The sequence below is a fragment of the Patiria miniata genome, unplaced genomic scaffold (assembly GCF_015706575.1).
Source record: "Patiria miniata isolate m_02_andy unplaced genomic scaffold, ASM1570657v1 HiC_scaffold_14, whole genome shotgun sequence".
Classification (NCBI taxonomy): domain Eukaryota; kingdom Metazoa; phylum Echinodermata; class Asteroidea; order Valvatida; family Asterinidae; genus Patiria; species Patiria miniata.
This window is the reverse complement of record NW_024037052.1, coordinates 5206625-5220434: the sequence shown is the minus strand read 5'-3', so window position 1 is coordinate 5220434 and position 13810 is coordinate 5206625. Positions and strand designations below refer to the sequence as shown.

Below are 13810 nucleotides of genomic sequence, written 5' to 3'. Positions count from 1 at the left end.
GTAAACCACACTCCAACCAACAGCACTGAAATTTAGGTAAGAGTTTAGTTTAGGACACCTTTGTTTTTTACTGGTTCCATTAAAAAATTACCTTTGAAAATGACTTTGAATATGAAAATGGGGCCATAATCTACACTTTTACTGAAATTGCATTCCAATCCCTGTCCATTTTCTTACCCTACACGTGCATCCTCGGCATGGATCGTTACTGTCCGGAAACTGTGAGCCATCCATGTACTCTGCACCATCAACAATGCAGCCTGAAACCAGAAACACAGCGAGTCATACTACATGTAGATAGAAACGAAATTATGAAGATAAGGCCAAAAAAAAAAACTCTCCGGTTTCTGGTATGGAGCTTGCCCAAAAAGTAGTGCAGCGACCACTTTTTTTTTTTACCAGATTTTTTTGCTTCAAATGTCGGCTGATGACTGCAAATGGTGCCCGACTAAACTTAGTGCAAATATATGGGAGCCCAGAGAGGCCACATAAAGCTTATTCTTGACCATAACCCAATCTAAAAACACGTTAAAATTGTGCAGCAGCAGGATTCCAGTCAAACCAGTGAGTTTGGCGGTTTTGAAACATCATCTTTCATTGAAAAAAAAACTTTTTCATTTTGCTGACGCGCATGGCTACGGCGACGCGTGCGCATACCAGAAACCAGAGACTTTTTTTTTTGGCCTAATAACAATATTCTGTCTTAAGCAACATTGTGGCACATAACAAGCTTCCTTGAAGGTGGAGAATAATTTTATAAGCCTTTTTACAAAAAGCAAAATTAAGTAGCTTGTGGACTCATAAAAACAAAATGTCAAAGTACAGCGCGTCCCAAAATACATTTTTTTGGTGGGGTTCTAGTGTTGCCACGGAAACACGTACTGTCATTATTTTTATATCATTTTATAGCTTGGAATGTTAATTTTATCCCTGCTAAGTTTTGAAATAATTCGTGTTCAAATACAGGCATGTCAAAACAAACTCAACACATTTCAATCACGCGCATTTTTTCTAATGTGGAAACGCTTCATCATGTTCATGATGTGACGATCTCCTTGCCTTTTACTCTCTGTGTTTCCTATTCTTTTCGACACAAGTATGCTACACCTTAAATGAATTCACAATATTGTTCTTCGTTTCAAGTTCTATTTTGAAATTCACGTGCAAGTATGTACCTATTCAAAAAGCGTGCTCAAAGTGTGACTCGAGTTTGCATCTGATGTACCGCATCATTAATTTTCCTTGAAATCGGTTAAGTCTGTTTTCCACATGCCTGTATTTGAACACGAATAATTTTAAAAATCTTTTAAAAATCAAACCAATACTCGCCAGGGACAAAGTTCTGATTCCATGCTTTAAAATAGCGCCAATGCTATAGCCTCGCAAAAAAATTTGCAGGTATTTCGGAACGCACTGTACAGCCCTACATGGTAACAGTACACAGAGTAGGGGGGAGTAAGATGACGTAGCGTCTGCTGCTTTAACTGTGTCACCTTTTGCTGAGGTCAACTTGTCATGTGATATGTGCAGACCAACAAAAAACAGCATTGTATTGCTTGCACCTTGAAATATGTAGGTTTTTGTGCTCCTTCGAACGTTTATCTTCGTTGTGTGCATTTTACATTAGAATTCTGACTTTTAGTCATGCTTTTCTTGAAGGAAGTGAACATTCTGATGTAAATAGAGCCAGTAAGCAAGAAGAGAGCTACTGACCATCACAAGCTGGGCAGCCACATTCATCCTGTCTTGGGTTAGGGCAAGACACATCCCGACACTGAACTGGGTCGCAGGTTATATCGCCGTCCTATACAAACAAGAACAAGAATTGAAATTGTTGACGTTGAGTATACTATGCACTGACGTCACTTATGATGGAGCTTGCCTGATTTGTATACGTTTTTTCACAGTGCTTGTGATCGAGTTTGACTGTGCTGTCATGGTCACTTGACCAGAAGTCATGATCTAATTGGTCAAAGCCAATGTTCGATTGACAATCAGAAAGGCTCTATATACAACAGGATTTAATAAAACAAAAAAAGGTGTTCATACAATGACAATACAGACTATAGCAGTCTATGCCAAATATTACTTCCATAATCAACAGGAATTTGAAATTGGTGTACGTGTAAGTTTTCATTTAAACTGATGTTCTAACTTCACAATTTTTGAACTTCAATAAAGGTAAGTAGACGTTTGAAGTAACAAAATTGCTCAAAATCTAAAGAATTTGTTACATAATTAACCTGATAAGTTTTAGCTCCGTGAATGCTGAATATTCCAAGAAAACACTACATTAGGATCTCATTTCAATTCAAAAGTTGCCAAGTCATGTTTTGAATTGCGCCCCAAATCAGTGTCCGGGACATCATGTTCTCATTCAGCCAATTGCAGCTACAAGATGTCACGCACTGAACTGACAAATAGCAACCGCGCGCACATGTGCGTCCTGTCAATGCTTGCGCGCGCCCATTCACGGATTCGCAGCATTTTTACAAAGCAAAGTTCCACTAACGGAAATTTCCAAAAATGTGCCACTTGACACATCTTTGGAAATGGCCTTCTTGAATATTGATTTCTTCAAAATGACAGCATGCCAGAAAGAACAATTTAGCAGGAGTTTAGTGCCATTACTATCTTTAAACCAAGTAAGATTTTCAACAACAATTTTGTCAGTTACTTTTTTTGGATAGCTGCAAATGATCTACTCTACCTTTAATGGGATGTTACATTGGAAAGGAAGATGTTTAAATGTTGGTCTTGCCCTTTATTACCTATGTAAACAATATGTCGATTAAGGACACATTTTTAATACTCAAAAGAAGAGAACTATCAAGATGCTGCTCACCACACATGTACATTCACGGCATGGATCATCAGGATCAGAGAAAGTCTCTCGATTCCTGTAGAATCTCCCCAGATAGGAGCAATCATCACAGACAGGACAGCACTCACCGGACGGCTTGACTGGGAACTTACACAGAGGCTGCTGGCAGGGTTGGGCTGTACACTCAACATAACCAAACTGAGGGGGGAAAAGGTAATATTCCATGGACCTCATGAACAAGGAACCCACCCCCCACCCCAGCCCCGCCCCAACCACAGTGACAAAGAGAGGTAGGCTGGTGTAGTGGACATCAAATCATCGTGTGCCAAGGAAAAGGACAATAGCAGTCCGGGCTCACATAAAGCACTTTTGGAGATAATCGAGTTGAAAGGTTTTGTACTCCCATTTCTAAATGAAAAATCGCATCAGGCTGAAATTTGGGTTCATGAAAGTCGTTAATAATTAAAATCATAATGTGCATTTTTATTTCAAAAGTTTACTTAATTATGAAGTTATTTAAATTTTTCTGCTTATGCCCTTTACCGGGAACTCCATCTGCCTTAAACTTGAAGTCGCCCTGCATTAAACGTGCACTTAAGCGGGGTGTTAAATCCTAAGGTCCTTTTGCCGGGAACAAACTTGGAACATTTTTCGTTACATTATCATTGCACGCTTACGACCTTTTACCGGGCAAAAATAATGAAACACCTCCTTCCCTCTTTTGTTTACTGTTAATTACGTCACAATGACATAGCCCCTTGAGACAACATGTATATCATATGAAAGATATTTCCAAGCTTAATCGATTACCCGAAAAAAAAACGAATTTGACCTTTTGACCCATTTTTCGCCCTTACGATCTTCTTCCAGGCACCCGACGATTTGTGACCTGCTATGGTATAATGAGGATGCGCATCGACCGAAACAAAACCCGTGTTACGAAAACTTTGGTCAAGAATGCATTTTATGACCACGGCATGTCATGTAGTCAATTAGTCAATTACGTTTGGTCAAATATTTTTGGTCAATTCTTGAGGGCAGACAGACAGACAGACCGACCACCAAGTGACATGTAGAAACTCCTTAAAGAGCTTAAGAATTAAAATATAAAAACATTACCTGACATCGGCATTGCTGACAGGTGACTTCAGGATCATCAAATGTTTCACCGTTTCTGTAGTCCAACCCATTATAAGTACATCCTGAAATGAGCAATGGTCAAACACCTGTGATCAAAACTCCTAGCATTTTAGGACAGCTAAGACTTGACTAATCTACAAAAAATTATCTATTCTTAAGTTCTTCATAAATAGCCTGTTTTCTTTTTTATTCTTTTGTTCTTTGTGGAATAAATAAGTTACTAATTTATTTATTGTATGCAATCATTTTGTAATGAATAGCTTGTAACTTTATAATGAAGTTTTTACTGAGAATTATGTGCTTATGATCACCATTTGGTGCTTAAAGGGAATATACAACATTTGCAAACGTCGAAAAACTAAACTATCAAATATTTACGAAATACCTTACTAGGATGTTGATAAATGACAGTCTAAAGCATCCTGTGAAATTATGGCACCTGGTGTGAAGTCATTTTCAAGAAAAGTGGTATTTTGTATAAATTTCCAACAGTGGTCGGCCGACCACCGTTGGAAAAACCTAACTATTTTTTAACTACTGCTCCAAATTTACCATTTTTTTCAGTCTAAATTTTGTTTGCAATTGGTTACACGTCATGAACGGGTGCAGACCAGCTAGACTGGTTCCCTTACCTTACAATTTTCCAGCATCTATAAATTGATCCATTTCATCTTTAGTGGAGTCAGGGAGCCAGACTACTTGAACATTTTTGTTTTTCTTGGTTTTTCCAGCATTTTTGAACACAAAACTTCAAACATGTCAGTGAAACAATATTTGATCTATTATACTAACCCCTCAAATAGTTCATTTCTGAAAATTACAGCAAAAGCCAATGATGTAAATTCCCTTTAAAGTACAGAAATTTCTTGAAAATGCCGCAAGCACAGGTCCCTCATAGCATGTATGCATGTACACAAGCTAAAGTTCCCTTCCAACCCATGAAATACAGTCATCATTTGTATGGACTTTCTACCAATAGTTAGCAAAGTTTCTTAATGTTATGATAAGAACAGCCATAGAAATTAGGCTTTGAATTTTAGAGAGAGACTTTTATTTTTTCTCACCGTTGCAGGTTTGGCAGCACTGCTCTCTGATTGGATGAGGGCATTCTATCGGGTCACATGGTATGGGCGCACATCTGGGAACCCCATTGTTGCATTCACATTGCTGGCAGGGATCCCTGGGATTTTGGAATGACTGGCCGTGGAGGTAGGTCCGGCCATCAATCTCACAGTCTGCCTCTGGAAATGGAACATTTGACAGATACTGTGTTAAAGCAGTTTTGTACAGAGTTCTGAAGCATGAGGTTCATTGGATTGCAACTTTTAATTCTTCTCGTTTCCCAGAGCAAAGTTTTGGTATGCAGTACAAGAACAGTCATTACACATTACAAACATTTTTTCCACTTTTTTATCATATGTACAAGATTCCTGACTATAGACTCAAGAAGAAAGAAGCAAGTAATCACTGTTCAGGGCGTAAATCTGTGCCGGCAAGTGGGGGGATGATCAAAATCCAAAAATTGCCGGCTTTGGAAATTCAAAAAGGGGGGGGGGGGCTGGACACCACATTACACTAGGGTATAGATGTTTATCAATATGAGGGGGGGGGGAGATGATTCAATAGCCCATCCGCCTGGTCTAAAAGTGGGGGGGGGGATGTAAACCCCCTTCCTCCCGCCGGATTTACGCCCGTCGCTGTTAGAGAGTTTGAGAGGATGCTAAGCAATGTAAAGCAGACCCTGTTGCTGGTTCAATAGCAATGAATTCATCTATGGATTCCTACTCCCAACTATCAAGTGTGTATGTCTTACCTGGGCAGACTTCACAACATTCCCCTTCTGGTATGTACTTCTTCACACAGAATACTGGAGTGCATGGCAGCGGTCCGCAGCGCACATTGCCATCCTGAAGGAGTAACAAGTAAGTAAAGTAGTGAAGCCTAGTCTGTCACAAACCAATATAGTGGAATTTATGTCTGGTTTCAGTGGCATGACTGAGAATATATTCTATCCCCCATGGATCATTTGCAGGTTACTCCCCCCCCACCCCGTAAGTTTTATTGGGGGAGGGCGAAGTGGCTTGCCTAAGCATACAACACATAACCAGCAGCTGGATTTGAACCCCTGACCCTCTGGTCATGAGTCACACCACTAATCCACATTCCCTCCATCATGAATGAAAGAATTATCATGTTACTTACTAGGTGCGGAAAGGACCAGTTTATGAGTTTTTAATAAATTAATATTTGTTTCAAGGAGAAACTGTTGAAGTTTGGAGAGTGCTATATACTAAGGCTAACCATATGCACATTCATGGGTGCGTTTTTACAAAGTGAAACATTCCTGAACACACTTTACATTCACATTTTCATCACAGGGGTCACGATGTTCCCGAATGGTGCATCCTGATATTGTCTTAGAGAGTAGAATTTATTCATAGTCCACAGGACCACTAATTCAAATTATCGAAAAAGCTTCTGTTAGCAGTTCAGAATAAGCTCTACTTGCAGGGAATCATGTGGGGAAGATTGACAATTAGTATTTACAAGACTCACTACACAAGGCTTATGACATACAGACTCAACATACGAAATGTTGGTGATTTCCAATGATCAGTCTACTGACTGATTTTTGGAAATAAGCCAGTGCTATGGACGAAATCATGTTTTGTGATCAAAAGGTTGTGCATGGTTTTTCACCGTTTTCTTGAAAAAAGTATTATCCACTGAAAGTTCAACAGGTTAGGTTTTGAACATTCTTCTTGGGATTCTGAGTGGTGTTATTATTGGAAACATAAAAAAAATGCATGAAAGTAAATGATCCTATATGGCTTTAAATACACTTAACAAACAGATTCAACTCACCTCACAGTGACACTGACCACATTCCTGGTCTGGATCAGCAAACGTTGCACCGTTGGAGTAATGCAAACCCAAATACGTGCAGTCTGTAAGAACAAATCAACACTTTCCTACATGAGTTGTATTTATAGGGCCTTTCACAATATCCAAAATCTCTGTGGTTTACCCGGAACAAACATGGAGATTTTGGGAACCCCTTTCACACTAGCAAGAATCCAACACGGCTTCTACATTAATATGTAATAGTCAACCCTGGTGAGGATATACCTAGGTAGAACATTCAAAATCTACAGCCGAACCCCGTAGAAACCCATTAAAGTGTGACCCAGTTCCACTTTAATGGGTCGGTTTTAGGTAGTCGGGTCGGTTTTAGGTAGTCCAGTTCTGTTTTGGTATGGATTCGGTTTATAAAATAGATGTGTCGGGTCGGTTTAGCCTCGTCAACCCGACCAGATGCACATCACTATACAAGAGACCATCCCTTTCATAGAAGTGACGCCATGCCCAAAGGGCATGGCATTCTCCAGGACAGCGCAATTGAAGTCACCATACAAGGCACCAGACCTTTCACAGGAGTGCAACCAAATCCCTTGGGTGTGGCATTGTAAGAGACGCTGCTATCCTAATTCTTACCATCACATACAGGACAGCAGTCTCCCTCATATGGGTGTTGGCATGAACCCTGGGCGGGGCACTCACGGCGTTGGCAGCTGACTTTCTTGTCTTTACACAGGCACTCCTCGCAAGGGTTGATGGGATTGAGGAAGGTCTCCCCGCTCTGATACTCAACGTCACCGTAGATGCAGGACTTCTCTACAAATACAAATAACGTACACTGACTAACTCACACCATATCTTACAACATGTAAACAAAAACAGCTGCCTGTAAAGTTCAGGCTCACAGTGGGGGTGGGAAGGGGTATCAGGTGTTGAAAGACCCAGTCCAAATTTGATATGGGTCTACTTTTTAATAGTTGTCCAATTTTTTATCTTTAACTTTTCAAGCAGGCCTACTTTAACTGTCCCAAAGTTCCACGCTTGTACGCATGTTTAGATTTCTAGTAGTTACAGCACTTAGCATGTACACTTTTGCTAGTCCCCAGTCCTCTGACTGTCACTTGTGAATTCACGGACTGTCACTTGTGAATTCACGGACTGTCACTTGTGAATTCACATACTGTCACTTGTGAATTCACGGACTGTCACTTGTGAATTCACGGACTCTCACTTATAAATTCACAGAGTGTCACTTGTGAATTCACGTAGGGTCACAATGCAGTGCACCACCAAGAGTTTGCCATGGAGAGTCCATTTTTCAAGTTTACAGTCGACAAAACATGGCCCATTTGAACGAGTGTCAGTAGACATCTTGAGCTAATTTGTTATAGATTGGGGCATAGCATTCTGCCGCCTTACAAAAAACACCATAGTGATAAGAAGAAAAGAAAAGGGCAAACAGATCCTCGAATAATATGCTTACGAACCGGAAAAACTAACGATTTCAAATGTCCCACGCTGCGAATTTGTAGACCATTTCCCACAATGCACTGGGAAAAATGAACTTTCCGTGGCAAACTCATGGCGGTGCACTGCATTGTGAATCGTCCGAATTGGCTCTTCAGTCATTATTGTTTGGTGCTACAAGTTTTTTTAAATATGAAATTTATTTTTGGGGATTTGGTTGGGTTTTTGACTCACCATAAAGAACCTACCTTTGATGGCAGTACATATTGGACAGCATTCACCATCTGGTGTGTAGAATTGTTCACAATTCTCAGGGAGTGGGGGGCACTCTCTCATATTACACTGAACATTGCCAGCCTGAAGAAAAAACAAACCACGCAAAAGTAATGTTATTGTTTTCCCACCTTGATTTACAAGGGTAGTCCTATCATGACATCCTTTTAATTTTCATTTATAACACAACCCAGTCTAGCTACATACCCAGTTACAACCAAATCTGACCTCTGAGCCTTATTTACGAGTCCGCCATATTTAATTGAAAGTTAGGTAAAATCTTAATTCTTTTGAATTTGCGAAGAGAAATGAAAGCAAATTAATTTTATAATCAATTCCACTCTGCCTCAATAAATAATTATAAAATTTGTAATTAATCATTCCCTAATGTTTAAAGCCATATTAAAAAAAAAATGACAGGAAAATTAAACTGCTTTGTGCCTGAATAAATAGTCTGGGGCCATCCCATTTAACAGTTAAAATTAATGAAATACATTCAGGGCACTGGACAAAAATGGCCAACTCGTGACTAAGACCCACATGTAGGCCTTAGAAAAGTGCACCCTTAATATGATGTCACATGACACGTGATGACGTCATGATGACATCAATTTTGGCATACATCTACGGTAAATAATTGATGTCTCTGCCAAGTTTGAAGTCAATCGGCATCACTAAAGTGCCCAAAGTGCCGGAAGAAAATCGTGTACAAATGCTATGGACAGGAGTATGAAAAGGACAGAGACAAAAAGAAGAAAAAAATCTTAACAAAAGCAAAAGCTGTTTCAGAAAGTGTTTGAAACAGATTGCGGAAAGCCAAAAAAATCTTAACGAAAAGAAAAGCTGTTTCGGCTGACTTGCCCAAACAGCTTATTACTACATTTATGTACACATGCATTATACAAATACAGTAAATAAATATTGTTCAAGTTTTGTATCCAAATGTCATGATCAATGCAATTTTAAGGTTGAGGGGTGCCAAATCCACGGAAAAAGAAAATGGCACCATTTTTTTGTTTTTATCATAACAACCTTAATTGGTTTATGGGGTCGATTCAAAAGTGACAAGCTTCCTGGTGATCCCCAGACTAACCCACATACTAAGTTTTAAGTTGATGTGACAAGTCTTTCTTGAGTAACATGTACGTCGGAAAAAAACGTTCTACTGTTTTAACCATAGTGACCTTGGCCTTTGTCTTGTGATGTACAAACTCTTTAAGCTTTCATGACATGCATTTACCATGTTTACATCAAGTCTAACTTGAGTTATCACTATGAAACCAAGAGTGTGACACACGCATGCATGCACACACACACCCCTTTCCTGGTACCCCATATGACAATACATGTATATGTAAGGACATGTACACGCACCCACACGTGCGCACACACACGGCAGGCACGTGTCTTTACATACATACTTGTGGGGAAGGGGGAACGTTTAGTTCCATTCTTTTGTTCTCCTTTGTTTCTATTGAAATCTCAAACTCCATCAAGTTAAATTCCTTATGGGACAGATTTGTATTGTCCCTTAGCTGCCCTATTGATAAGGAACCATATGTACGAATGCACTGACACGGACGGACAAAGCAGATACCAGTACAGCGAAGGGGTAAATATATGTTGTTGTTTTTTTACTATTAAAAGTTCCCCCCCCCAAAAAAAATACTTTCACAAAACTTTCTCTTTCCTGCATGAGCCATTATTCAACAGTTCAGAGTTTGTAATCTAAGTACATTCTATTAGTGAACTTATCAATAACTTATTTTTCAAGATTTTGAAGTTAGCGGGACTAATCTTTGTTGCCACTCATTCGCTTAGCCATGATTAATCCTCGTACGAAAATTGCCAGATGACCTTTGAATTGATCTTTGGTTATACAAAGTGTAACTAAAATTGTATCAAATTTATGCAGTTCACGTCTTTGCATATTTATCCTCTATACTTCTCACACAGGGACAAAATTAAATCCACTTTGGAAGATTTTTTTTTTTTTTTGGTCACATGCACACGTACGTGTACAAGCCTGACATGCGCGGTACGCCATTATTCTATATTTTGGCTGTGTACACTAGATAAAAATGGCTTTGTACTTTTACACGATTTGTGCTCTGATTTTGGGGGCTTTGTTGAGGCTTTCTGCTTCAATTGAAAAGCCAAATTGTAGGTCAAAAATCATTCATATTGGCGATAAGCCACAAGTTCAATGGTGTTCTTACACTGAACCAGACAATGCAAACATTGACTTGTCATTTCTCAAACATGGGGTCCAAGTCCAGCCTTCAGAAAATCTATTTCTGAAAACGCTGCATAATATTTCTGGAAAATATTATGCCATGATTAACGATACTGCGTTTGAAAGGATCCAGTCAGTAAATCTGGAGTGTAGAGCCACATCTGCATTAAACAGTTCCGAGTTCGCAAGTAAATCCTGCATTATTGATGTATGCATAGAAAATGAGGAGTTCTCATGCACTCTCAACACGACTTCCACACCGTTTGTCTACAACTCTCACTGCATCTTCGAAGAAGGATGCAGAACATTACCAGTGTGCTATCTGAAGAATCAAAAGTTGCCTGGACTGGCACCAACAAAGATTAACTCCAAGTACCATATGGATTTTGAAGTTACACTCCAACCAGCAGACGCAATGGATTGTCAGCTTTGGAATCCAAGCATGTCACAAAAGTTCTGGCAACGTATCCACATCACACCTCCCCCTCAATATGAGTCTTCCCACTCTACCACTGTACGGCCTCACACTGGTATGTATTGCTAGTTTTTTGATCCAGACATTCCTAAAATCCTTTGCAAAAATTAAAACAGACATGTATCTTTTCCATTAAATAATTACAATTCTAACACCGAGGTTGCATTTAGCTATGGGCTCTGTGCACGAACTAGACAGCCAAATGGTTGCGAAGGCGAAGCGTGGCCGGTTGTCAAACAAAGCTAATCCGATTACGTACTAGACGCTATAACAGAGCAGTGAAATTTATGCACCCCAAAAGACATGGCCTTTTGAACGTTGTGTTTCCCAGAAAATATGCCCAGTATGATTGAAATGTTAAATTATAACGGAAGAAGAAATTCTTAACTTCATGTCAGTGAAAAAATCGCCGTCATCGATGCTGAAACGTCAATACTGGTTACTGGTAAAGCTGACCTTCAAGTTGGGAAGAAATCGTTCGAAAACTTCCCAAAATGTATGTATTTATCACAATTTCTGGGAATCTAATCAAGTTGTTATTTCACGGGTAGTTGAACATCTATATCATCTAAGTATATTCCAAATTTCAGCTTAACTCTTTCGCTACGGCGAGCCGCTGACAGTGGCACATACAAATTGTACAGGTCGTACGGAGAGCCGCTGGCAGCGGCTCGGTTGCGTCGCTATGAATAAACAGGGTATCTCCATGACGTGGACCATATCTACATAATTTATATCGTATAACCTCTGACCCTAGTTTGACCCTAGGTGCGCTTTTGGTTATTGTGAGCAGTTTGTTTACGGAGATACATTTAAAGATGGCGGCGCCCATCAACGCTGGGCGGAATTTTCAGCTTTTAATTACGTCCAGTTGGGACGAAAAAGGTCAATTAAATTCCGTAACAAAAGAGTTAATCTGTTGTTACAAACGCTAGTGTTACACCTTGAAATATCTCTAAGGAAAATTTGACAAGGATTTTTTTCCTACCAAACCACGTGTATGGTTTTCAGCAACAGATTCTATAGTGCTGTAGGCGCTATGGTTGACCGATTTTGGCCCGGCAACACAATGGACGATCGCATATTAACATATTCATTAGCGTCACTCGGCGTGACTTGGCGTTGGTCTCGGTATCGACCAATGGAAGCCGGCAAAAAAGGGTGATATTAATCAATTAATAACTCGTGAAGGAGGCTTTTATGCAAATTTTTACTACACACCCTAACCTTACTAATATTTGTGAGGCTTGAAAAATTGACAGATATTGCAAACGCTAGTGTTACAACTTTCAAAACTGCTCCAACACCTGCCTATTTTTCCAATTTCAACAAAAAGTAATGAACATATCACAACGATTTTAGCACATAATTGGATCATTATAAGGGAAATAAACCCTGAAAGATGCTTGACGATACGGTCTTCCAAACGGGAGAAATTAATTTTCAAAGATTTTGCCTGCCTGTGTGAACATGTCTGTGTACATGTAGTTTCACACAAAATAAAGTGTTATGTAACCTTTAGAAATCGCCTTTCGCAACCACATGGCTGTAGAGAGGGCACTTATTTACCACTGTCGAAAGCACCAACACAATGTGCACAAAGCCATCGAATCGTGTGAGCGTCAGGTGTCGTTGGCAATGCGCTTAAATGTCTCTTCAGCCAGTCTCCCCAACTCTCCCTTCTTACCATTGAGGGGGGTACTTGTGCACAGAGCCAATGGTTGTCTCATCAAAGTTCTCAGGCTAGAAGAATCATCTTTGTTAAAGACCTGTGCTATTTGAATACCAACCCTTTTTTGGTGGTGTTTGAAATATTTTGCTGTCAAACTTGGTTAACATTAAGCCATCAGACTTAGACTTATTAGATATGTTATTTTCTAATCAAATTGTATAGCAGATGAAACTACAGAGTCTCACAAGTTGGTGCATCAAGGCCAAGTAGAACCGACTTCAGGGATTAAGTTTACGACAAAGCAGCAATCCCAAGGTTAGCCAAGATTTCTTTTCATATTGTTTTTTAGTCTGTTGTTATTTGTGTGTCAAAGAATTTAAAAATCACCATCACCAGATTTCCCCCAAAACATGTAACTTACAATGTATGTTAATGCTGTTTCTTGGCCATGGAAGACAACGCAGCTGTGATATGCTGTTTCATTAGTGTGACGCATCATAAGTGTATTTCTACTGCAATGTGATATCGGTTTCATAAAATACATTGTACTCTTTGAACTGTGTGAATGATACATAACAAAATCCTCTCGAGCTTAATTTAACAGAGATGTAATGAATCAGGCATACATGCATTTCAAAATGTCATTTATGTCGCATACAGAAGATGTATCAGGCATGCAACTGGGAAATCACAAAAAAAAGAGGAAATTCAAATTTTTCCCAGACTTTGTACAGTGTTTTTCTATTTTCAATGGCACACATGAAAAATAAAAAAAGAGGAAATCAGCTGATCCGAGGAAAAGTTGCATGCCTGAATGTATGCAGTGTCAATCAGTGTTGTAGGACTCGAGTCCTGGACTCAGAC

At 39.5% G+C, this 13810-nt stretch overlaps 1 protein-coding gene across 2 annotated transcripts in view; it reads right to left on the bottom strand.

Moving 5' to 3' along the window:
• LOC119721939 (kielin/chordin-like protein) overlaps positions 1-13810 on the bottom strand; it is a 137557-nt gene that overhangs the window by 59827 nt on the left and 63920 nt on the right. For both annotated transcript variants that reach the window (XM_038191895.1, XM_038191896.1), the window contains 9 exons: positions 8539-8647; positions 7460-7639; positions 6830-6912; positions 5778-5871; positions 5029-5205; positions 3944-4026; positions 2846-3022; positions 1714-1804; positions 178-260 (listed from right to left, as the gene is read on the bottom strand). In XM_038191895.1, coding sequence (XP_038047823.1) covers positions 178-260; positions 1714-1804; positions 2846-3022; positions 3944-4026; positions 5029-5205; positions 5778-5871; positions 6830-6912; positions 7460-7639; positions 8539-8647 — 1077 coding nt within the window. The remainder of the gene's footprint in view (positions 1-177; positions 261-1713; positions 1805-2845; positions 3023-3943; positions 4027-5028; positions 5206-5777; positions 5872-6829; positions 6913-7459; positions 7640-8538; positions 8648-13810) is intronic.